Source organism: Heptranchias perlo, chromosome 18 (genome assembly GCF_035084215.1).
Source record: "Heptranchias perlo isolate sHepPer1 chromosome 18, sHepPer1.hap1, whole genome shotgun sequence".
NCBI lineage: Eukaryota > Metazoa > Chordata > Chondrichthyes > Hexanchiformes > Hexanchidae > Heptranchias > Heptranchias perlo.
In genome coordinates, this window is record NC_090342.1 from 14,572,063 (window position 1) to 14,599,764 (window position 27,702).

Sequence of the window (27,702 nt, forward strand, 5' to 3'; positions counted from 1 at the left end):
AGGACAGATTGAGTAGAATGGGCCTATATTCTCTGGAGTTTAGAAGAATGAGAGGTGATTTCATTGAAACATATAAGATTCTGAAAGGGCTTGACAGGGTAGATGCTGAGAGGCTGTTTCCACTGGCTGGAGAGTCTAGATCTAGGGGGCATAGTCTCAGGATAAGGGGTTGGCCATTTAGGACCGAGATGAGGAAAAATTTCTTCACTCGGAGGGTTGTGAATCTTTGGAATTCTCTATCCCAGAGGGCTGTGGATGCTTAGTCATTCAGTATATCCAAACGTGAGATCGATAGATTTTTGGGGCTCGATATTACCAGGGTGGCGGGGTGCGTCGCGCCCGGTGAAATCAGTCTGTCCCCCGCGCAATCGCAGGCTGATTGGATCCACTTACCTGGTCTTCCGGGTTCCCCACTGCTGAGCTGCGCGTCGGGCAGACTGCGCATGCGCAGTAAGGTCTGTCAGCTGGAGGAGCTCTATTTAAAGGGACAGTCCTCCACTGACTGATGCTGCGAGAAATAGGAAAAATTACAGCATGCAACAGACCAGGGGGAAGGCTGCTCCCAGGTTAATGATGCCTCACTCCAGGTATCATTGGATGGGGTGAGGAGGAGGGGGAGGACAGAGATTTTCCCCCTGGCGGGCGGGAGGAAGCGGCCTGCCTTTGCCACCAAGAAGGCCTGGCTCAAGGTGGCAGAGGAGGTCACCTGCACCACCAACATATCGCGCACCTGCATACAGTGCAGGAGGCGCTCCAATGACCTAAGTAGGTCAGCCAAAGTGAGTACACTTACTCATTCCCCTACACTCCATCTGCCACATCACCGCCCCCACCCCACACCTCCTTCTGCACTGCCAACACTACTCTGTCACATCACCCCTCATACCCACTCAAAGCTCATCGTCATCTTACCTGCACTTACTCACCTCGCCAGTACTCATCCTGCCACTACCACTCAATCCAATCCTCATACAATCTCATGGATCTATCTCATACTCACCCTCTCATGCATCTCTTTCACGGTCAATCTCACTCAACCTGCCACTACCTGTGCTGCAGCCCCAGGGCATGCATCACATATGTGCAGTAGGCAGCGTAAGGCAAACATGTCGTGAGCATGAAGGGGATGCACAAGGGTGTTTGAGGGTTTGTCATGGTTTTTACTTATATTTTATTTCTGACCAACTCACATCACATATTATATTGGCACCACTACTGCCATGTCTTTGCAAATCTTATCTGGTTTGTGCAATAATGCCCTTTCCTGAGGATCACAATGAAGACCCACACCTGATGTCACCCATTGTGTCACTGCAGAGTGGGTGTAGGTGTATTTGCAGAGCTCTTTTGTGCAGACGACTGAGAGATGTCGGCGATGTCCCCAGTGGCACCCTGGAAGGATGCGGAGGAGAAGTTGTTGAGGGCAGTGGTGACTTTGACAGCGACAGGTAAGAAGACGATGCTCTGGCCAGCCGGGAGCAGCTCGGCATGAAGGAGGCTGCAGATGTCCACGACTACATGTCGAGTGACTCTGAGCCTCCATGTGCACTGCTGCTCAGAGAGATCCAGGAAGCTGAGCCTCGGTCTGTGGACCCTGTGGCGAGGGTAGTGCCCTCTGCGACGCATCTCTCTCTGCGATTGCCCTCCCTCCTGCTGTGCAGGTGAATGTGTCACAGCACTGTGTTGTGGAGCTCCACGTGTCAGAGGTGGACGGCGTGGCCGGCGAGGCTGATGATGCTGTTCGCCCTCCGAGGAGGTCATGACTGCAGGTATGGCGGCCCCCATCCGGAAGATGTACATCTGAGGGGATCCACAAGGTAGGTAAATGTGTCTGGACCCCCGGGTAAGTGTGCAAGTTGGTGAATTTGATTGTCAGGAGGAGGGTGGTGGAGGCCAAACTTTGTCCCAAGTGACAGAGTGGCCTCCTGCAATGAGTGAGGGTCTCCCCCCACACCACCTGTCAAATGGACCTTTGCAGCTGCCACAGGCTGATGGCTGCAACACGTCCATTTGAACTGGGAGTGTTCCCCCAGTACGGGAAACAGTCCCAGTTGTTTGCAAAATCCCACCCCAATGTAAAATATCTCCTTAATCAGGTCTCTAAACGACCTGAAATACCTAAATAAATACTTGAAGTGGCACCCCGCCAGCTTTAATTGCCTGCGGGAGTCCCACATGCAGGGGCTGCGCGCGCACGTCAGCGCGTCTGTGGGAAACTCGGAAGTGGGCGGGTTGGAGCCGGGCTCCCGACCCGCTCCGGGGTTCCCCAATTTTCGGAGCCCCCCGCCAGGAACGCACCCGATAGCGGGTGCTAATATCGAGCCCTTGGACACTAAGGCAATCAAGGGATATGCGTCCGGCGGGAAAGTGGAGTCGAGGTAAAAGATCAACCATGATCTTATTGAATGGCAGAGCAGGCTTGAGGGATTGTATGGCCTCCTCCTGCTCCTATTTCTTATGTTCTTTCTTATGTACAGCTAGAAATGCTGTTGATGGGTTTTTGTCTCACGAGAAAAGGAAATTTCTTTTTCTTCACCCCAATAGACTTTCATTTAGAAAAATGTTTATGCTCCATAGAAATTCTCATTGTTTAAAGTAGATTAACGGGAAAGAGAGTCTTCCAGATCCCACAAAAATCTGACAACTTCAAGTTCATTTTCCTGGGACAAAATTCCATCATCTACCAAAGAAACAATCCATTTTTGATTTACCTTATGCTCATGGTGCACAGAATCATCTTTCATCGAGACAGAGAAGGGAGAGGAACAAAGAACTCAGTAACAATTTTAAAGCATTAACAGTCATAAAGATTTTTGCAACCGTAAAGTAAACCTGCACTAATTGCAACACTGCCTTTGAGTCCCATAAATAAGCATTTCACAGTGAAAAAGAAAACTGCTGAGGGTCATGGTCAGTGTTGCGACCCTTCAGTGTTGTTAACACAAATCATGAGTAGACTGGGTGGTTTAATTTGTTCAAGTGTTGTCCTTTCATCCACTGGACCTGGGTTCAAATTCAATCCACACAGAGGTGGTGAGGTCTTTCCTTTCGAATGGTCATTAATGGTTCTAAATGAAAATAAATTGCCTCTTTCCTGTTTTCCATCAAGTATACAGCACAAAAATATATTCGAATCCACGACTAATCCACAGCATTCCTAGCTTTTGATGGCAGCATTGTATTCATATCTTTTTCGGAGGGGGAACAAACTTATTTAAATATTCCTGACCCTTACCGAAGGAATTATGAAGAAATCAAGGATTTATGCACTACAAAGAGCAAGTGCACCAACAAACAGTGATCTTTAAATGCTGGCCGTGGTTCTGCTGTTTTGGCAATCTTACTCAGACAGCTCACAGGAGAATTGAGAATGATCTTAATGGAGATGTCACAATGCTGCAATAGGGGACGAGACACATCATAAGCAAACAACTTAGATCCATCTTGCACTTTTTAAATCCTTTTTATATTACCTTTTTTAGCGATTAGATTTAGAAATAATGTTTTGAAATCAGTAGAGATGCCATCATCAGGAAATATTACAAGTTACATTTAAAACAAAAAAAAGTCAGGAAAAGTGGCACAGATTACAAATCCATTAAATGCACGGGATTCTTAATTTTTTAAGACATATATATATCATTGCTAGTTAATAGCGATGTAACTCCTAATAAGAAAGTTTTGGCAGATGGGATATTGCTCTGATCATCAGAATTTTTTTTTAAATTGTCATCGTGAAGGTGCCAGCCTCACACCAACAAATTAATGGTAAAATTCACATCCTGATGGAGCAGCAAACCAATTCTAATAGATTTTCAGGCCCAGTTCAGATAGAAGCTTGGCTCCAGGTGTGCCGAGATAGCAGTTTTACTTTTGTTAATGGCAATGCTTTGAAATAAGATTTGCACTTAAGATTGAGACAGCTGGCAGGAATGTTAGCCAGCTCTCTTTGTGTTAGTGCCCTCCCCCTCCCACTTTAAAGGGCCAAGAGGCCTATTGATTAAACTGAGAACTGGAGCAATACTTTTAAAAAAATAAAAAGGCAAGGAACCCCTATGCTGCCATGGTAGGAATCCAGGAAGAATTTTTAAAAAGACACCATTACTTTTGCTCCACATATTTTGTTAAATTTTATCTTTTTATTCATTCTCAGGGTGTGAGTGTCGCTGACAAGGCCAGCATTTATTTCTCATCCCTAGTTGCCCTTGAGAAGGTGGTGCTGAGCCTTCTTCTTGAACCGCATGCTATCAGACATCCAATCCTACTTTCCTCATGGACATCACAGCAAAACAACGTCTATGCTTCTGCACATTCATTATATCAGCAGACATTAAAAAATGCAATCTAACCTAAAGGTGGGGGATTGATGGGAAGTAAGATCAAACCCAACAGCACCTTTGCTGGGCTCCACTAAATTACCATGGAACAAACTGGATGCAAACCTCTGAAAAATGCCTAAAGAAACACATTCCAGCAGAAATGTCCTGGTTGCACAACGGTCCTGTTTACACAACAACTTGCACTGATATTGCACTTTTAACGTAGTAAAACATCCCAAGGTGTGGAGCTTCAGGCCCAATCAGGAATAGGTGAAAAGTTAGGGTAGGTGATAAACAGCATAGTGGCAAAGGTATTATTAAGGAGGCTTTGAAAGTGGATAGAGATGTAGCAAAACTGACGAGGTTTAGAAAGGAAATTCCAGAGTGTGGAGACTAAAATCTTGCCATCGAGGCTAGAACTGAGAGAAGAGGGGGAAAATGCACAGTAGACAAGAGTTGGAAGAGCAGGGGGTGACAGCAGGGATGTAAGGCTGGAAAAGCAGGAAGAGCGAGGTCATGGAAGGATTTAAAGACACTCTTTTCTGAACCATCTCCAATGCATCAATGTCCTTTTGAAGGATAGCAAAACAGCACACAATAACCAAATATGTATCCCCCTGGTGGCAGCTGTTGAGCCAAAAGCCCAATCAGATTTATCAGGTTTAAGATTTTAAATTTCCTTTGCTTAAAATGAACTTCTGTATCCTGGCTAAAAACAGACGTACCATCAGAAAAAGAATCCCAGGAGATTCAGACAAATTGATGCATGAGATGCATGATTCACTAGAATGCCCATGCAGGAAAAAATGAGTAAGTAAAACAGCACCTACCTATCTGCTGCAGACACTTCCTCCAGCAACTGATACCAAACTATAGAAAATAGATGTGCAAACTTCCAATTTAGAAGTTGGCAAATATGTTTGCCTACAAAACAGTAACAGGATTTCAAAGCAATTCATTGCGACATGCTTTGAGATGTTTCTGTGAAAGAAAAGAAAGACTTGCATTTATGTAGCATCTTTCACAGCCTCAGGACGTCCCAAAACGCTTTATAGCCATTGAAGTGTAGTCACTGATGTAATGTAGGAAACGCAGCAGCCAAGTTGTGCACTGCAAGAGCCCACAAACAGCTATGTGATAATGACCAGATAATCTGTTTTTAAGTGTTGATTGAGGGATAAATATTGGCCAGGACACTGGGGAAAACTCCCCTGCTCTTCTTCAAAATAGTCCCATAGGATCCTTTATATCCACCTGAGAGGGCAGACGTTTCATCTGAAAGAAGACACCTCCGACAGTGCAGCACTCCCTCAGTACTGAACTGGAGTAATTTCCAAGGACCTAGAAATTATGTGAGACATTAGGCACTACATAAATGCAAGTCTTTCTTTCCGTAAACCAGGAAATAGTCCCTCCATGTATATGCCTTTGTTTTTAGAGGAAGGAATCTTTACGTATCAGTGATCTGAACTTCAGAGTTTGCTGAACTGCAGGTCCCTAGAGAATAACGCTACTTCCGAGAATGTCAGGTACTATCTAAATTGATCCCTCATACTGAAGTTGCATTGCATTATGCTGTTCTTCTTTCCACATCATTATCCCCAAGACACATGCACTGAAAGAAGGAAAAACTACTTAGTGACAAAAATAGTTTTAATTTAGTCTTTATCCACTCATCATGTCACTTATTTCACAATTTTCTCATCAAAACTGCTTGTATCTACCTGCCTACTTCTGAAAATGCAAAATGGAACGACTCCAATTTTTAGGAAATAATGTGCACTGACCTGGGAATTTGGGATAGTATAACAATTAAAAGACCTCCTCAAAGATTGTAAAACATTGGAGTAGTAAAACTCCACAGGGATAGGTAGTAGCACAGCAGGGCCTCTTTAACCGATAGACAGTATTTGAAACTTGGCAAGGACCAGCCAGAGATTCTTGATCTTCTTCAGTGTCATGCTCAGGGTATTCACAGCATGGGCCATTTGACAAACACTGAGAATTGAACTGGCAGCTGGAAAGGAGATGTTAAACCAAATGTTTTACTACCACCTCGTGGCAATGTTTGAAATTGCACACAATGCAAAAAGGTGGGGAAGCAGAGAGTGAAAAATACATAAGGATCATTACAATTAGTTTTTAAATCAATTTTCACCATCATTCCTGTTTTTCTCCCCAGTAAAAAATTATTTCCTCATGAATTTGCCACAAAAATAATACCTGTCAATTTCCTACCTTGGCTCAGTGATAGCACTCTGGTCCTAAAGTCAGATTTTTGTGGGTTCAAAGTCCAGAGACTTGAGCACAAAATCTAGACTGACACTGAGGGTGTGCTGCACTGTCGGAGGTGCCAACTTTTGAATGAGATATTAAAATTAAGTCCCATTTGCCCTCAAAATAAAAGTTTCCATAGCACTATTCAAAGAGGGACAGCTGAGTTCTCCCAGTGTTGTGGCCAACATTTATCCTTCAACCAACAAAAAAATATATATATAGTCATTATTTCATTGCTGTTTGTTGCACTTTGCTGTGTGCAAATTTACTGCTACATTTTCTTACATTACAACAATGACTGCATTTCAAAAGTACTTCTTCGGCTGTGAAGCATTTAGGACATCCTGAGGTCATGAAAGTTGCTATATAAATGCAAGTTCATTTTTTTTTAAAAATCAGGTCCAGCAAGGCACATCAGAATGTGCATTGTGTGCTGCACATTGCCATGGTAATGCCAAACACATGATACAAACCCATCTCTGGGCCTGATTTCCTGCTGTAAATAAACAGAGGCTTTGCAATTAGCACTGTTTTTGTAAAAAGGGGAACGGATCTTCTTTATCCGAGCACTTTGGCCCAGGTTGTACAATACAATCCACAAACTGGATGAAGTGAATTCGTTTCTGGCAAGTTCTGGCAGAAGGTTATCAACCTGAAACATGAACCCTATGTTTCTCTCCCCACAGATGCTGCCTGATCTGCTGAGTGATTCCAGCATTTCTATTTTTATTTAAGGTCAGAAATGTTGGAAGTTCTTCAGTTTCTGATGACTCCCCTGATATTCTCAGGCACCCAACAGCGGTCATGTTGTTTGTGTTTTATAACTTTGTTGCGGAGAAGCCTGCACTTGTGGTGCACATCTGGATTTCACCTCCACTGCTGATGCAAGATAGTTCTATTTGTATTTAGCTGCAGTAATTATTCAAAAATCATGGACCGTTCCGTTTGAATGCACTTTTTGGGTGAACCAGCTTGAGAGCAAAAAAAAACCCGCTCTTTAAAAATATCAGCAGATATTCAAGAATCAAGACAATTTCTGCAAGTTCAAAGATAGAATCTATTTGGTTAGAATTAAGGAACTATTACGCTGCTGAGTGTATGCTATAGGCCAACAAATATTTGGAAGGAGATAGAGGTGCAAATTTACAGGCAAATTGCAGAAAGATGCAAGAACTATAGAGCGGTGATAATGGGGGACTTCAATTATCCTAATATGGACTGGGAAAATAACAGTGTGAAGGGCAAAGAGGGGGAGGAATTCCTGAAATGTGTACAAGAGAACTTTCTTGATCAGTATGTTTCCAGCCCAACGAGGAAGGAAGCAGTGCTGGATGTAGTTCTGGGGAATGAAGTGGGGCAAGTGGAGCATATTTCAGTGGGAGAACATTTATGAAACAGTGATTACAGTAAACATGAGGTTTAGAGTAGTTATGGAAAAGGACAAGGATAAATCAAATGTGAAAATACTCAAATGGAGGAGGGCTAATTTCAGTGAGTTGAAAAGGGATCTGGCCCAAGTGGATTGCAATCAAAGATTGGCAGTAAAATGGTAAATGAGCAGTGGGAGGCCTTCAAAGAGATAGTTTGGGTCCATACTACACATATTCCCACGATGGGGAAAGCAAGGGCATCCAAAGCTAGCGCGCCCTGGATGACTGAAGATAAAGAGATTAAAATGAAATGGAAAAAGGAGGCTTATGATAAATGTCAGGTTCATAATTCAGTAGAGAACCAAGCTGAATAAAAAAAGTACAGGGAGAACTGAAAAAGGAAATATGAGGGAAAAGAGGCAGTATGAGAGTAGATTAGCAGGTAACATTAAAGGGAATCCAAAAGTCTTTTATAAACATATAAATAGAAAAGGGGTTGTCAAAGAAAGGGTGGGGCTGATTAGGGATCAAAAAGGAGATCTTCTTGTGGAGGCAGAGGGCATGGCTGAGGTACTAAATTAATACTTTGCATGTATCTTCACTAAAGAAGAGGATGCTGCCAATGTCATAGTAAAGGAGGTGGTAGAGAAATTGAATAGGATAAAAAGTAGGTACTAAAAAGGTTGGCAGTGCTCAAAGTAGAAAAGTCATCGGTCCAGATGGGATGCATCCTAAGGTACTGAGGGAAGTAAGGGTGGAAATTGTGGAGGCTCTGGCCACAATCCTTCTTAGATATGGGTATACAGGACATAATTTCGAAGCTTGCAGATGACAAGAAATTCAGAAATGTAGTAAACTGTGAGGAGGATAGTAACAGACTCCGGGAGGGCATAGACAGACTGACTGAAATGGGCAGACACATGGCAGATGAAATTTAACGCAGAGAAGTGTGAAGTGATTCCTGTTGGTAGGAAGAATTAGGAAAGGCAATATAAACTAAATGGTACAATTTTAAATGGGGTGCAGGAACAGAGACCTGGGGGTGCACATACACAAATCTTTGAAGGTGGCAGGACAAGTTGAGAAGGCTGTTAAAAAGGCATACGGGATCCTTGGCTTTATAAATAGAGGCAGAGAGTACAAAAGCAAGGAAGTTATCCTCAACCTTTATTAAATCCTGGTTAGGCCCCAGCTGGAGTATCGTGTCCAATTCTGGGCACCACACTTTAGGAAGGATGTCAAGGCCTCAAGGAAAGTGCAGAGGAAATTTACTAGCATGGTACCAGGGATTAAAGACCAGTTATGTGGAGAGACTGAAGAAGCTGGGGCTGTTCTCCTTGGAGTAGAGAAGGTTAAAGGGAGATTTGATAGAGGTGTTCAAGATCATGAATGGTTTTGATAGAGTAAATAAGGAGAAACTGTTTCCAGTGGCAGAAGGGTTGGTAACCAGAGGACCCAGATTTCTGATAACTAGCAAAAGAACCAGAGATGACATGAGGGAAAAAAAATGTATACAGCGAGTTATTATGATCTAGAATGCACTGGCTGAAAGGGTGGTGGAAGCAGATTCAATAATAACTTTAAAAAGGGAATTGGATAAATACTTAAAGAGGAAAAATTTGCAGAGCTATGGGGAAAGAGCAGGGGAGTGGGACAAATTGGATAGCACTTTCAAAGAGCCGGCACAGGCAAGCTGGGCCGAATGGCCTTCTTCTGTGCTGTATAATTCTAAGAAAACTGGGAATTTTGTTGAGACTTTTAGGCAGTTGTATGAGGTGTAGAGAAGCTGCTGGAATCTTTTCCTTCCTCTGCAGGCACAAGATTCATAAATAATTATGTTTATTGCATTCGCAGAATTTAGGATCCAGAGCAGAATTACACAAATCCAGAATGAATATTTTGTGCAAAAGAGACTTGACAAGGGAGTTCTAGACTCTTTCTCAGGAGCTGACAGAGAAGTTGAATAGGACCGTGGCTCATGTGTCCCTCAAGATGTTCAACAGTGAATCTTCATTCTGGATGGCGATCGTGTTATTCAATTCCCCATTGGCCTTGCCTGACAAATTCAATGAGTATTTTCAGGCAATTATCCCTTTTAATCTTGCGGCAAAGACGAGGCAAAACTAGAAAGTGAATTCCAATCTACCTCGCCATGCCTAATTTAAGAAACGACGACATTACATAGAATTTACAGCACAGAAACAGGCCATTCAGTCCAACTGGTCTATGCTCCACACGAACCTCCTCCCACCCTACTTCATCCAACCCTATCAGCATACCCTTCTATTCCTTTCTCCCTCATGTATATCCTTTTGAAAAATACACCGCACAGACTTTCCAACTTGGAACACAAAGCTTGTTCAGAGATTGGATAAAATGCCCTTTTCAGCCATGCAATACCTATTTCTTTCTTTTCAACATTCATATTATACTTTTATCATTATAGTTTATATAAAAAAACACAAACATTGCTTAAAGCTTAAAAGCCATCATTCATGAATCCCAACAATTCTATAACAAAAGTATTTCTAATCTCAGATTTGAGACTAAGCAGTTCTCTTAAGAAGAGGAGGTGTTGAATCCAGATTCAAGTTTTTTAATAGCACACGTACTAACGTGATACAAATATCATTTGGGAGAGACATTTGTTTGCACCGCTACATTACGTGAGCAAGGTGGAGTGAACGATCCCTTGCGCCCGAACAAGGGGCCCGAGGACAGATCAAAATTGGGCCTCATCTGAATAATTGGGGTGAGCAGCCAGCACTTATTGTGCCCCCAGAGGCAGCCCGCCCATATTGAGGGATTTAATTTGGGGCGCCTGCCTCACTGGCAGCGGCCCTCGGGTAAGTGCGGGGGCGAGGGAAAGGAGAACGGGAAGGGGACAATCAGAGCTCGTCAGAGACCCTCAGGAATGCTTTGCAGAACTTCTGCTCCTCCGGGCTCCACGTGGAATTTTTTTTTAAGCAAAACGAATCTTTTGTTGGAGGCTGCTTGTAAGGCCGCATCCATGGCAGGAAAACCTGAGCAGGCCCAAGACAGCCCAATTTCAGGAAGCGACCTTATGCCCGTTTTAGGTGGCCGCCAGTGATGCCTGAAAAATTGCCCAACCCAATAAGGATGTCTTTGGGGTGCGGGACATAGTCCCGGGAAATTAGTCTTTTTGCCCCCGTTTTCTGCCCAGGTCCAATTTCTACCCCTTTTGAATTTAATTTAGTCCACTACACCCCTTAATTATTGATTTAATCTAAGATTTGCTGCTGGCTAATGATGCTTAATAGATGAGATCAGTTCATATTGTCCAATATGATCCGGCAATAATGGTAGTCGAAGGAGCTGGAATGCTTATTTTGTGATGAATACCAACAGAGGCAAAAGAGGATATTCCACTCAGGTGAGCAACCTCTTGACCACACACATGCATCAAGAGTTTTTTTTCCCCTATAAAGTCTAAAAGCAGTTTTTTTACAAAGAAAATATAGGCTAAAGTAATATCAGCAAAATTATTGAAGCTGCAGTGTCCACCTCACCCATGTCTCTGATGGGCTGTGTTTGTTATAATGAACAGTTGTGTTATACCTGTGATCAGTGCAGTGTTCTTACCAGATGAACATTTCAGAATCACTGAAGATAGTTCAATACAACTGTGGATAATCACACAATGCACAACAAAATGTACCACAAATATCTCCCCCCCCCCCCCCACCCTGCTCCATATACAATCAGCTTTAACTAAAAAAACTGTCCCACTGTCTTTCTTCCTCATCAGCCTCTCGGCATCTGCAGAACTCTGCAGAAGCTCAGAAAGCATTAATCACAATCTTTGGTTATCATTTTACGACTTAAAAGAGGAAATCACAGATATCAGGCTGGAAAATCTAAACAATGTGTTTATTTTAAACAGTATATATTCTACAGCAAGACTGATGTTGATTAACCACAGCAGCAAAGTTGTCACTGTTTAACTGTCAAACTACACTCTGTGCTTTGGCAGGGGGATGGGGTGGGGGGGGCAAGGGGGAGAGGAATGACAAAGTTCTCCATTGTAATAAAATACATTTTCAGATATCTGTTTCTTGTAATAACGAACAACCAAAGTTCAGGTTAAAGATAGCAGTAGGTTAGGAAAATCAAAATGGAAAATGCAAGCAGGTAGCTGCTTACATCATTGGAGATTTCCCATTTACATTTCCATATCACTGCTGTTATTTTTAACCTGATGCCCAGTGCTTCCTTTGCGATTTGCAGTAAGAGGCTTTTTTCTTCAAGACTAAATATAGGTTAAGTTCATTGCTACTGAGGTGATCTACCTAGTGATAATCCTGCATTGAAGCTGGCTTGAGTTCACTATGAGTGATTGAATTGGATATAAAACTGCCAAACTTACCTCATATTTCCACTGATTATGAGGCACAGGTTGTAAATATGAGAGAAGATGAACAGGAAGAGAATAGTGGAAAAAAACATCACCATCCAGGAGCCATGATCGTTTCGGAACATCTTTAGTCGAAGTAAGTGACCTAGTGCAAGAAAAATTTAAGGCAAACTTACTTCATTTCAATACAAGCAATTTACTCCTTTAAACACGCATTAAAGTGATCTGCTTCAGTTAAGAGTCAATTTATTTTCTTTTAAAACAAACTTACTTCTTACATTAATCCCACTCCAATCAATAATAACAGCACAACTTATGTAGTACAAGGCAACTCAGAAAAGTAGAACAAAAATTGATATCAATTAAAAATAAATTTAAAACATATCAGGAAGAACTTCTTTATTCAAAAAGTGTTAAATGTTTAGAATAATCTGCTATTGAGTGTAGTAGAGTCCCAAATATTAGGGTTGTTTAAAATAGAGTCAATGCTGTGATGAAAGGGTTAATATACAGAGGGATGAGCTTTGGCAGGGCAAATCGTCTTTTCTCACCCCTGACAGGTGTTCTATTTATATTTACACAATGTTAAATAGTGCAACACCCAAGTGAATTAAACTCTACCAGCAATATATAGAGGCAGATAGTTGTTTCTATAACATGAAACACTGGTTTGATTCTCAACAAGAATTACACAAAACTACCTCGTTTATGATTTGCGGGATATTAGTGGACATCAGGTTATGCGTAATCAGAATTCAGGCTGAGACTCGAGTTGGAGCGACTTATCCATATCATCCAAGTGTACTTTTTGGGCAGAACTATTTGAAGAAAAGCAGGGTGTTCTCCCAGTATCCCGACCAACACTCCCCCTCAAACAGCACCACCAAAAACATATTATCTGGTCACTCATTCATTTGCTGTTTTGGGGACTATACTGTCCAAAATTTTGGTTGCTGATTTTGCCTACGGAACAATGACTGCACTCCAAAAAATAATTCAGTGGGACATCCTGAGGATGTGATGAGGAGCTTTATAAATGCAACTTACTTCTTTCTTTACAAAGAACGTAATGAAGATTCCTTTAAACTTATTTCTCTTAGGATATCTAACAATCAACATAGAGAAACATCTTATTTCCACCCCCCACCCCCATCCCAAATGCCTGGAGCAAATTCAAATCAAAATTTGAATCAACAATACTGTTCTCATGTGCAAAGCCAGTTAATCACCTCATAGAGCCTATAACATATGTATATCATTTGCAAAAGCACTCAGCACAGTAGTTGCTACACAACTATATTTGAATTCTAGATTTGAGATTAATAATTATCAGCTATTACCTCCATGGCTTATCAGTTCAAAAAAGTCAAGCAATCATTTCTTAAAATGTTGCTAAGTGCAGCAAATATGTACATTGCAAAGAATATCAAATTTGATTATTTAAGATTGAGGTCAGTACACCTATTTCTGATGTGAGACAATATAAGCAGGTGGCTGTGACATCATGTGCTGGTATACTCCACACTGGTTGGCCTCTATGGCATGTTACTGACTTCAACTGGGGCAATAAGAGGAAACTAACAGAGGCCAGACACTTAAGCAATTGGAGAGGAAAAATTAGGGGAGGAATCAAAAGTCACTCTCACATATATCTTTGTAGCTGGTAAAAAAAAGTATTGACAGAGGTTTGGGAAATGGTTCACTATTTCAACAGCGATCGTTACTCCTACTCCCAGCAGTGCTGTAGATGTGCCCCCTCCCCTTCCCCACTGTAACAAGGTCTCTTTCTCCTTGGCACTGTCTCCAGTAATGTGCATCTTGGGGTCATATCTAAATTTTCAACCTATCTCTGTCCTGTATTTTTTTTAATATTTACATCTGAAACAGTTTCAAAACAAAACCACCACCATTACCCTTCAATTGTGTCAGTGTTTTTATGTGAACGAAAGAAGCTAGTTCCTTTGAGCATTCATTGCAGCCTCAAGCAGGCAATGGCTCTTCGAAATGATAGTCTCACTGATGGATAAGAGTCAGAGTTGCGTAGAACATACCATGAGGGTTGGCTTCAAGTGGTCTACTATTGTTCAAATTCACATGGCTAGAAATCAGGAACCACGGGAAGTTGCGGCAAGTGGGGGGGGTGGGGGGAAGAAACAGTACAGAAGGTTCAGAGGCACACTGGGGTGTTTCAAACTGCCGCGTTTAGTAAATTTGGTAAGTATGTCGGTTTTTGTTGTTAGCTTTGTATGTGTTTGGTGATAAGTTTTATTTTTAGAAGTATAAAGTTGGGTGGGTGAGGAATGACTTTGTACCTTAACTTTTTTTTACTGGAATGCATTTGGTGGGGGGGAAGTTTTGCGTTGTGTAATAGCACAACAAAACTAAAGCAGAAAAAGAGAGATTTAAACACTTACTCAAGGAAGAAAGAATTTTAATTAACTCAACCTACAAAGCAGACATAAGAAATAATGGGCCAGATCTCACTGGAGCGGGCCATCTCATGGCATGCCCCATTAGTTAGACTTGTTTCTGCACCCTTCAGCTTTAAAATTTTTTGCGCTATAACTTGCTGGAAGTGCAAACTGATAACGAGGACAATGAGGCATCTGGGACCTCAGTGAATGGCGGGACCAACAGTGTATCTTCTTAACCAATTAGATTTATGGATTGAGAAAGAAACAGAGGAGCGACAGAGGAGGAAATAGGGTGAATTAGAGTCAAATCAGATATAGAAAGAGAAATAAAGAGAGGGAAAGAATGATTAGATTAAGAGGGAGACAGAAAGGAAAAGTAAGAAAAAAATATTAAAAATTTAAAATTTGGCATTTTTAAAATCTCAGAACAATTTACCACTTGAAGAAATGAGATTGAACAGTTAAAATCATTCCCTTTCTGGGCCAGAGAGGTTGATTGGCATTGCATTAACAATGATCACATCATTAAAAAGGTACTTATGCAGTTAATTACTAGACTTAACTTTCTGTGGTGAGTTTAACGGGCAATTAATTTGCAAATCCAGCAAGTTCTTAAAAATAACGGGGAGGCTAAGGGCAAGATGCTGTTTGTGCGAAGCAAACGACGGAGTGGCGTAAATCGACCAGCAAATTCTGGAGATTCGCAACTCATGGCGCATCTCTTAATCCCCTGAACTTGCTAGTCGATTTGCTCATTAATAATGGTGTGCGTCGTTAACATGTCGTTATTTTTCCAGCAAGATCCAGCTGAATATGTGCGCGGGTGCAAATATAATCCTCTTTGCTATCCACCTTGAGCAGTCACAGCAGCACTGAACTGGTTGAGTATTCAGTCAAAATTCCTATTTATATTGCTTACACTTTGGCTGATGGACAGAGGTGCTTGATTCATCTCAGTGTGTTTGATTGCTTGCCACGACAGTATTAGATTTTTACCCTTTGAGTATTTTCAGATTACACATTTTTGTCCAAAAAGGATCATCTTCCAAAAACATCATGTATAAGGTGGCGAATAGTGAAGAGCAGTACATTAACATTCACTGAAACATCTCCATCAATAACATTTCCAGATCCCAACATTTCCTGATCCCAACAGTCAAGTGCTACAGTAATCAGCCTTTACTGCTGAAGCATCAACTTGTAATTTCCAGTGACCACTGATGAAATATAGTTGTGAGTAGAGAGTCAAGTGTTGGTCCCTAATATGCATTATGTATTAGGAAAGGATCACAAAATGTATAGGATAGCCAACTAATAATGAAAATGTTTGGTGGGGTGAGGGAAAAGAGAGAATGAGAGGGAAGAATTGGTATTTTATGATTGTTAACTTTCACAACCCAAATCTAATAGAAGATATTGACATAATTGTTAATTTATAATTGGTTTTTATTTTGTCACAAATCAAACCACACACCTAAAAAGAAAATGGTCATCTCAGCACTAAGATAATAACAAATAGCTTTAAGAATATGGTCACAGCTAAACTGGTCACTGTCAATGAATGGAATCATGATAGAAATGAAATGATCCAAACACTGACCCTGTCCAAAATACTTACAAATGCAGTGGCAGCATTTTTTTAAAGGGCAAGGTCAGGGGAGTACTTTCAATTCAAAAAAATTCTTGGTAATGTAAATAGGCTAGTGTGTACCAGTACTGTGGTATGCAGACAATACTGGTAGAATCACAACTGCCCCATTGCATACCAAGCAGTGACATTGATGGAAAAATTACAACCTAGAGAGTGTCCCAACCTTTCAAAGCAGAGACTGCATTGGACAAGTTAAAGTGAAAAATAAGAGTATTTATAGCACAACCTAGGATACATACACAGCATTAGAACCTACAAGGATACCAGAGCAACGATCAGTCTGATACAGCTGAAAGGCAGAGACTTCTGTTGAGCCCCTTTAAGTACCTGCCTTAATGTAATAATCTTGTGGCTATTACCCCAAGGATCACAGAGGTGAAACAAATGGATTCCTAGTACACAGTCGTGGGATGCAGGCTGAAAACTGCAAATTCCTCACAAGATAAGTTTCTAAATCATTACCATTAAGAGTTGCCAAGAGTATCTCATGTACCTCATCTCAGGCTGTTCTAATGCCGCTCATAATGACCAGCTGTAGAATAGCAGATTTCCATCAGCAAGGGATGAGTGGCACAATAAACTCAAATAAGAGAAAGAAAAGAAAGTAAGGAAAGATAGCTTACTCGAAATATATTGGTCACTTTTTTCAATTTTAATTCTGTATTTAATGTTACTTTTAATAAGCAAATTTCTGTCCATTTTCATGTTGCTGACCATTGAGCTAGAGCCCATTGTGATACGAGATTTAAGCTCATCCCATTGAAATTTGATTTGTACGAGAGGCAATGATGATGCTCCAACTGCCAAGCAACAGCCCCAGAAGGTGACTGCCAAGGGACAGCACATCTCAGAGTTAACATAGTAGTTGCATGGAAGGGTTATCAGGCAGGTCTCGTTGGGGTCATCATTCTATTGTGGGAGATGACGCAAGGATTGATGAAACCAAGCCAACAAAAATGTAGAAAAAAATGCCTCGCTGCCAATTTCTTCACACACACAGAAGCAGAGACAGCATTATGATTAGGATTTGGGATATGCTGAAATGCTCGAGTATATATTTGGGACATTAATACAGATATGAAGTTAATATAAAATATCCATATATTTCATAATAAAGCTACCTCTGCTTTACATCCGTATTTATTTTTAGAATTGCATAGCCATTGCGTTGGCACATCCTTTATGTTTCCAGAGCCATTAGGAGGCAGATTGGCCCATATCAGTGAAATCATTGCCTTTTGTTCACAGGATATGCAGTGAAGCCAAAATCCTGGTTTGCACAATATTTCAAACAGCAATAGCTACTGTCTCCCTGTGCCAGAACTTTGAGAACAGCTCAGGTGCAGGGATGAAGGAAAAGTCTCATGAAGCTCTGAACAAACCTGGGGCAACACTAAATCTTTGACAGCTGCCCTTTGCTGAGGTAAGGAATACACTTCAGTATTAATGCTGCTGATCTACAGTCTGCATGTTAAAAAAAACGATTATTTAACATAATAGCGGAGACAATCATATCGCAGCAGTACAGACTCTGCAATTATATTGATTTTCTATGCAAAGTGCCAGGCGTACTTTCTTTGGATTAAACGGGATTACATGCAGATACATGCAACCTCTGACTTTTCGATTAGGAAGATGCAGAAGACGTTATGTAACTCTTTGTTGCTGTATTGTACAGCTTGTGGATCAAAGTGTGACCACATTTTGTTACCAGGATAATCAAAGAAATGTATTCAGCTAACAATTTAAATATATGCTTTCACTGCATTATGGTAAATACATTTATTGTGCGTAAATGCACACTAAAGTTTAAAAAAAAGCTGCAGCTGAGTTTCATGCAAATAGAATTCAACTGAGGAAATGTTTTCATAGGGAATTTTGTTCAGAAAGAAATGGTTGCAGTATGATAGTACTTCCTCTCTCAGACTGGAGGATATGGCACTCTAGGTCAGAGGATTTTCCATGGCCACCATCAATGGCAACTGCTGATAACTGGAAGTGTATATGTGTGGGATGTCATTGATCCTCTCAGATTTTTTTATTCCTATCCCAAAGAGGTCTTGTAGATTTAATTTTGATCTAATTCAGTAATTCGGAACAAAACAGATTCAAGTGTTACTGTCTTCGTAAAACGTTGTGGGGGTGGAACAAGACCTAGCGCTCCTCCAATTCTGGCTTCTTGCACATCCCCAGTTTTCATCACCCGACCATTGGCGGCCATACCTCCAGCTGCCTCGGCCCTAAGCTCTGGAATTCCCTCCCTAAACCTTCCTGCCTCTTTACCTCTCTCTCCTCCTTTAAGAAGCTCCTTAAAATCTACCTCTTTGACCAAGCTTTGGTCATCTGTCCTAATATTTCCTTATGTAGCTTGGTGTCAAATTTTGTTTGATAAAGCGCCTATGAAGTGCCTTGGAACAATTTACTATGTTAAAAGCGCTATGTAAATGCAAGTTGTTGTTGTTGATGCATGTTATTTTCATCATAATGAAATCATGTGTGAGTAATGCATGTGTTCAACATAATTTACATTGTCACGTATGTTGTGTGTTTGCAATCAATAAAGAAACCAGCAGAAGAAAATGCTTCACAAGTTTGTATTCCAAGGCCCCCTATACAACAGATTTAGCCATTTATCACTCAAATAGATCACATCCCACTCTGCTGCCTGCAATGCCAGTATTGATACAGTCTTCAGCCTGAGAATTATTACTGTCTCATTTAGCTTAGTTCAGCTCAACTCGCGCTTCAAAACAAGTCATGGCAGAACTCAATATAACTGAGACAGAAATTAGAGGAAACCATGTTGCCAACCAGTTAATAAGTGCATTTGAATAGATTAAACAGAACTAAAATGTACATGGAGCATTAACCAATGCTAACAGAAGCAATGCTACATAACTCACATATGAATAAGAGAATAGCTCCCACCATGTTAAGATAGTATCCCAGCTATATATACAGGGCAACTAGGCATAGGTATTAAATGCAACCTTGCCAGCATCTCTCACATCCCAAGAACAAACTATAAAAAAGCATGCTGTTGCACCAGTACCCATCAATGACTTTTATAGCTGCAGAACTACGAACGCAATCAATAAAGTCCTGCACACATACTATTGCGACATTCCTGTGACCCGTGATCCATGGTGTTGCAACAGTCTGCAAACCATTTTCACATAATGTGGACAATCCAGTATATGTGAACATCTTCACTTTGCCTAATTACTCCTATTAAGCAAGTGCAACATAATGTATACACAGGAACTTAATTTGTGTTTTGCAAGCGATGATCAGTAATGTTAACTGAATAAAGAACCAGTTACCAAAGTTATAACTATGAAATTCAAAGGTAACAAATTTCCAAATTCAAAGAATTGAGAAGCATTTTTTTTTAAGTTAATTACCTTGCAGGAGCATCTTTGTAGTCTAATATTTTAGTCATTTGCCAGTATAGCTGATTCATAACACATAAATATTATACAATAAAATGCTGCTATTTCTTCCACTTTTATGAAAATAGTGATCTAATTAAATAGTGTAGGGTTTAGAGAGCTTTGTGGTACAATTTAATTTAATTATGGAATGTGGTTTTACATTAAGTGGTGGGATTGTGATTTCAATGGAGAAAAATATTGGAATGTATATTTAATGTGTTTATCCAATAATTATTACATTTGCTTTCAGGCTTCCATTGATTTTTTCCAATGATATTTTGCCAAACAATTTTAGTTTTAAAATTACTAAATACGCTGAAGAATTTCTCAAAGTATTGGACATTCATTTTGATTACACCTGTTAAAATGTACAAAATCTCATGAAAGAACCTAAAAGAGAAAAATATTTTAAAGCACTTCTCCTTTCATAATAACTGTGTGTCTAGTCCTCCCTACTGGCTGAATGAGTAAATCAGTACATAATGCAGGACTCAGCCAGGAAGGTCCTGGATTTAATCCCTGATCTGCACAGACTTAGTTAACCTCAGCCAGTGCAGCAGTAGTGATGCTACAGGTTGCCTGTGTATATCCTGGATTACGGTAAGGAAAATTGCCAGCATTCCTACTCCTGATCACTACCAGTGACTATTGCTGTAAGTACAGATGTGTGGACATTAGGTGAGAACAGGATCTTCCTTCGTATCCCATGGTCAATGTACCATTAAATAGTCTCTTGACATGTTGCTGGCCTTGAAACTGTATCCAACCAAGAGTTAGTGCCTTCAGAAAAAGAAAAAAAAATTGCATTTATATAGCGCCTTTTATGATATGAGGATGTCCCAAAGTGCTTTAAAGCCAAAGTACTTCTGAAGTGTAGTCACTATTATAATGTAGAAAATGCAGCAGCCAATTTGCACACAGCAAGGTCCCAGATAATCCATTTTAATGATTTTGATTGAGGGGCAAATATTGATCAGGACACCAGAGATTTCTCCCTGCTCTTCTACGAACAGTGCCATGGGATCTTTTACATCCACCCGAGAGGGCAGATAAGGTCTTGATTTAACATTTCATCCAAAAGACAGCACCTCTGACAGTGCAGTACTCCCTCAGTATTGCACTGAAATGTCAACCTAGTTTTTGTGCTCAAGTCTCCAGAACAAGACTTGAACCCACAACCTTCTGGCTTAGAGGTAAGAGTGCTACCAACTGAGCCACAGCTGACATCTGCAAGGGTAGGGAAAGAAGAAAAACTGAAGAACAGAAAAACACATGTCTACAAGTGTAACCCTGAAAGAAAGAAAAAGTAAAAATTCAAAATCCTGAAAAATCACAAGATTTATTTGGATAACTGAAATCTGCAGATCACTCTCCACCTCACCCGTGTAATATTTTGCTATTGAAAAATAAATTCTGTACAATTAGTGACAAAATACTAATTTCATTTTGAAATTCCACAGGTCTTTTAAAACACTTATTGGGCACGTCCAATAAAACACACATCCTTAAGAAGAGGAGACAACCAACTCCCCATAATGAAAACAATCAGATGGGAACAGACTTCTGTTATTCCACCTGAGGTTTTAATGTGAAGCTCCTAATTCCAGTTGACTAGTTATTTTTTTTTTAAAACATGAACCTAAAATAATATTGCAAAGAAACTTTAGATGCTCCTCACATCCAAAGAGTCATTCAAGGACAAGGGGCAATAAGGGGGTGAGTAACCTGTACCATACTTTGCCAATGCCATTCTGAAACGGAAAGGTGTGCAAAGGTGGGCTGTCTACCTCTTTCATGGATATTCATGCCTGCCTTGTGCTTGCTGCCTCCTTGCACCGTCACAAATGAAATACAGAACTTAGCATGTGGAGGATTGCAGAACTGAACCCATGTCTAATATTCCTTTCCACTGTGAACTGGTGCTGTAAGACAGTTGTCCTATGAGGAGAGATTGAGTAAAATGGGCCTATATTCTCTGGAGTTTAGAAGAATGAGAGGTGATCTGTATAAAATTATGAGGGGCCTAGATAGAATGGATAGGAAGAACCTGTTTCCCTTGGCAGAGAGGTCAATAACCAGGGGCCATAGATTTAGAGTAATTGGTAGAAGGATTAGAGGGGAGTTGAGGAGAATTTTTTTCACCCAGAGAGTGGTGGGGGCCTGGAACTCACTGCCCAAAAGGGTGGTAGAGGCAGAAACCCTCTTCACATTTAAAAAGTACTTGGATATGCACTTGAAGTACTGTAACTTACAAAGCTACAGACCAAGAGTTGGAAAGCGGGATTAGGCTGGATAGCTCTTTATCGGCCAGCACGGACACGATGGGTCGAATTGCCTCCTTCTGTGCCAGAGATTTCTACGATTTTATCTCATTGAAACGTATAAAATTCTTAGAGGGCTTGACAGGGTAGATGCTGAGATGCTGTTTCCCCTGGCTGGAGAGTCTAGAACTAGGGGTCATAGTCTCAGGATAAGAGGTCGGCCATTTAGGACCGAGGTGAGGAAAAGGTTTTTCGCTCAGAGGGAGCTAAATTGGACCGTGTAGCGCCCGTTGGTTTGGTGCTGCACGGCCTCTCTGACATCCATGATGGCGTCTTGGATGCGCACGCACGTTTCCAACATGCCATGCGCCGGACACTATCTTGGTGTAGGAGTTGGCGCAGGTGCAGATAGTGAACACCAGAAGCATGTAAAGTAGGGAGAAAATGGATACAATCAGTGTGCAATGCTGATTTAAAGTGATAGACATCGTTTTGGGACTTAACGCTCAAAGCAACGCACAGTCTTAACCCCGACCATCTGAACATGTCTTAGAGTGCCTGGAGGACCCCCACCAGTGCTATATAAAGGGACCATGCAGAATTTACAGGTTAATGGCTGGATTATTGCTTCTGGCTGCTGAGACATTTTTAACTGTTTCTGGAGGTCTCCTATACTTGAATACTAGGACTAGGGGACATAGCCTATCATTTAGATCCAGGACTTCTACATGCAAAGGGTGGGAGAAGTTTGTAAAGCTCTTCTGCAAACGGCAGTTGATGCTAGTTCAATTGTGAATTCTAAATCTGAGATTGATAGATTTCGGTGAACCAAAGATATCAAGGGATATGAGGCTAAGCAGGTATATGGAGTTAGGTCACAGGACCACCATGATCTCATTGAATGGTGGAACAGGCTCAAGGGGCCGTATGGCCTACTCCTGCTCCTATTTCTTATGTTCTTATGTAACACACTACAAGCTCTACACTGCTATTTGTCATTCAATAATTTACAAATCCATATTGAATCAGCTGCAGTGGGATGGCATGAGTGATCAACTGCACAAAAGCATAGAAAAGTGTTTTATCCAGGGTTGTATGATGGTAGTATTTATATACAAATGCTTAACTTCCACATATGCACCACCTTCAACAAGTTCATGTCTGAGCTGCAGGCAAGAATCCTTGTGCATAACACTGAAAAGTTTAAGTCTATTAACACTAATGCCCCATCCAATGTAGAGTAGTAGAATTACATAGTATTTACAGCACTGAAACAGGCCAGTCAGCCCAACTGGTCCAAGCTGGTGTTTATGCTCCACAGGAGCCTCCTCCCATCCCATTTCATCTAAATCTATCAGCATACCCTTCTATTCCTTTCTCCCTCATATACTTATCTAGCTTCCCCTTAAATGCATCTATAAATGCATCTAATAGCACAGGTTGGGGGAAAAAAATCCCTTTTGCTGCAATCCATGTTAAGTAAGTACGAGATGCATTTCATACCGATTTGGGACAGGTTACAGTACTTGTTTTACAAATGCCATTCGATTTGCAATGAATGGGGATACCTCCTGTGACTAACTCTGAATATTTCATGTTTTAAAATATTAGAATTAACACAATGCTAAAAATACAATTAAAGAAATCATATTACACAGCCACACTCCTGAAAGTTAATGTGAAGCTAGAAACTGCAGTCAGCAATATTAGTGGGCAACGGCTAAATGAATTTGTATGATATTCCTCTGTCCATTATACTAATGGAGTAATGCCTTCATTAAAAAATATGAGGACTGCCATGTGAAAGCATTAAGCATCAATACATTAATATCACTGACAGTAATTTCCAGCCTCCTATGCCTTGGACAGTTAATACGCATATACTTCTTCCTCCTCCCCCCATCTCCATCACTGCAAGCTATTACATTACAAATAAGACAGCTCATCAGATCCAGCTAATATAACTAACTGAAATTCTTTCAAGATTTAGGACTTTATCTAACATTTATTTAGCATGTCCTGAATAAACTTGAGTCTCATCTTAAAGTGTACTACCACACTTGTTATGGATTCTGATTGACATTACAAAATGTAATTTTGCTTCTTGCCATAGAATAGGTGTGATCTGAAACAAGTTAATTATACAGGTTTAACTGTCCACAATATTCAAGAGTTAGTCCAAGGGTCAGCTTTTTCAAATACAAAAAAATGTTCTTGTTAAAGACAGGGACATCATCTTCAGGGAGGAAGCATTTTACAGACTGTCACATTTCAAAATTTTTGACTATTTAGCTTAAGAAGAATTTTAGATTAATTTATAGATCAGGATGTAGCTATTAAGTTAAATTTAGCACACAAGGCATTGAATTCACACAATACACAATCTATCTGGGAAATCGTATTCAACCCACCAGCTGGGACTAGATGAAGTACCTGGCAGAATAATGTTTCTCACATACCACATCAGTTTAAGACAATGGAGTCTGTCAATACATTCTAGTGATAGTCACACATAATGTTACAATGGTCTTGTTCATTTCAGCCCATCAGGAGGTAGCTGCCAGGAGACCCACACCCAGGAAGTTGATAGCTGGTTCAATTGTCAGCTCAAATAGCCAACCCCCAACAAAAAGAGCTGGGGCAGGGTGGGTGGGTGGGTGGGGGAAATCAGAAGTCAAGTCTTCATCTCCTAGTGAATTGGAACTGGGTCAGTCTGCAGAAGTTTGGAATGAAAACAGCCACAGAGGGAGAGATTTATTTTCCTAAGCGTAGAGCCAATCAGTTCAGTGAATGCTGACTAGTAAAAGTGAAATTTATTATTTTTGATGTTACAGGGAGAAATAGAAGCATATTGAATTAACAGAGAATAGATTGAAGTTCACTGAAAACTGTATTCTGTTCATTCATATATTATATTTAGGTAAACCAGTAACAATTGGCCTCATCTAGATTGCTAATCAGACCAGAAGAAACACACATGGGGGGACACATGCAAGATTACAGTATCCAGTACAAATAGCGAGGGGGGTCTCATTGTTATAGTCTCCAGGTCATGATAGCAAATGATTAGATATTGGGTATAAAGGTAAACTGATCATAGGGGACACTTGGAACTATTTACAGGAGTGTCTGATAACATTGAGAGAATATCTATTTGAAATATTAGAATTTTCTGATTGCTCGACATGTTCTGAAATAGCAGGTCAGCAGGATGGAAATTGGAAAGGTGAAACCAAAGAGTAACCTGAATGTGGAAAATGAAATAAAGTAACCTAATGGGTCTTGAATCAGATCTATGCAACTGGTCATATTCACTGATTTTCTCAATGCGACAAAGTAAAAATATTTGAAAATTGTAGCACAGACCTTTATTTATTTGATTACAAACACTCAATATGATGGCATAAATGTCAAAACAACTTGGCAGTTCCTGATGTTATCATAATGAAATGGATGGCCTTTCACAAACTTTCTTCCTCCTCATATAAAAAGGTTGGCCACACATTTTTATTCCCTTTAAAAGAACTATAATGCATTTTAACTGTAAGATAAAGTCTAAATGTATATGTACATTAATTAATATTGCTTTGTGATAGCAATGTTGACTAGAATCACTTACAAATTAATGTTATATCCACTTTACAGAGATGACAAAGATGACAGCGAACACGTCTTACTACTTAAACTACTGCAGAAATGATAAGACACTGGAATGGTACTGCCACATGCTGGCTACCCTGTGTTGCTGCTGTCTGGTCCTGGGATTCATCGGAAACATGACTGCACTTCTAAGTTATATCCATTACAGAAAACCATGGACTCGTGGCAATATATTTTTATTTAGCCTAGTGTTGTGCGATTTAGCATGGATCTTCACTGCTCCATTTGCTATCTACTTCCATTCATACAACATGAGTGGCGAGAGTATGATAGCATTATGCCATATTAAAAGAGTTGTTTTTTATGTGAATCTGTATGGAAGCATCCTCTTCCTGACACTCATCAGTGTTGATCGCTATGTAAGTACAGTTCACCCCATTGCATCTCTGACCTGGTGGACCACAAAAAAGGTGAAAACCATTTCAGTCTGTGCATGGATCCTTGTGGTAATTGAATCACTCGTGGACTTCTTTTACTTTGTTGCATTGAGAAAATCAGTGAATATGACCAGTTGCATAGATACGATTCAAGACCCATTAGGTTACTTTATTTCATTTTCCACGTTCAGGTTACTCTTTGGTTTCACCTTTCCAATTTCCATTCTACTGACCTGCTATTTCAGAACATGTCGAGCAATCAGAAAATTCAGTCAAAACCAAAAAAGACGTCGGAAATCAGCAAAATCTTTGTTGCTGATGTCAGCAGCAATGGCTGTTCTGGTCATTTCCTTTGTTCCATACCACATTATGTCTTTTGTAATGATTGTTTCACGAGTGGATCATCTGTTGAGACCTGAAAATATCAATGTATTTCTTGCTGTCTATGAATTGTCTGAAATCATCTGCAGCATCAATGCCTGCTTGGACCCAATTCTCTACATCCTAGCTAGTGAAGAATTGCAACGAAGAATTAAAACTATGAAACACAATGCTGTACAGATCTGCATTTGTTTTCATTCTCGAAGAATTGGGATCATGGAAGCGCAACAGGAAATCCAACTAGATTAAGTTTTCATGCCATGCAAACTCTTTAAAAGATTGAATAGAGGGAGTATGTTTCTTTCCCAATTATTTGTACAGCTTAGGTTATTTTATTTCTATTTCCAACTTAACTAGAGAAACACAAACCTTAAAGTACTGATTTAAAAGTGAATGGTTGCCAATTTCTATTAGAGTAAGCTAACGGTTTCTATTCATTAGTTTGATTAAACTTTTCACGGAATCTTTTTCTATCTAAAGCAATACTTTGTGATATTTATGCTCTTCAAAGTGAAGGATCTCAAAACACTTACGGTGCATTGACACTACAACTGTAGCATTACTGTTGTCGAGTTAATGCAGCTGAAGTCCGGAGTCAGGGCCCCACCTGCAAAGCGAGACTCCATGAAAGAGAGAATCTCATTCCAATTTATTCTGGAGTCAGATCAGGCCTTAGTACCAGATTTACATTGTACAATTTCAGTGTCAATGCAAAGCCAAAATGCTAAACTCATAGCGTAAATGCACTCTTAGTATCAACATCAAGTGTTCCCGAGTCAGTTACAACATCTGCTCCAACATTGTACCTTAATTTCAAGAGATTTGAAGGACACCATCTTTATTCCTCAGCTCTAATTGTCAGAAAGCCTTTCAACACTTTGACTGGGTTCACATATGAAGACTGGTCACTTGGGCAAAATATGGGAGGATTGCTGGTGTGGGTAGAACTATAGCCTGGCATGAGTTAGTGCCTTCAGGAAAACAAGAGTGGAAATGGGGAGGGGGAGGCATATACTTGTATTATTTCTCACTATGCCCTCGTGTTAAATGGAAATGCCAGGAATGCAATAGAAACATTACTTATATCATCTACCACCGAGTGTGCAAAATAAAATTCCACTAATATTTTAAATATAAAATTGATATTCTGTCCTCCAGAAGTAATCTTCTGCTGAATGCTGGA

General features: G+C 40.4%; 1 protein-coding gene across 3 annotated transcripts in view; it reads right to left on the reverse strand.

Annotated features, from left to right (window-relative positions):
• Positions 1 to 27,702, reverse strand: part of tmem117 (transmembrane protein 117) — a 233,891-nt gene that overhangs the window by 173,649 nt on the left and 32,540 nt on the right. For all 3 annotated transcript variants that reach the window (XM_068000042.1, XM_068000040.1, XM_068000041.1), the window contains exon 3: positions 12,354 to 12,486. In XM_068000042.1, the coding sequence (XP_067856143.1) occupies positions 12,354 to 12,486 (133 nt within the window). The remainder of the gene's footprint in view (positions 1 to 12,353; positions 12,487 to 27,702) is intronic.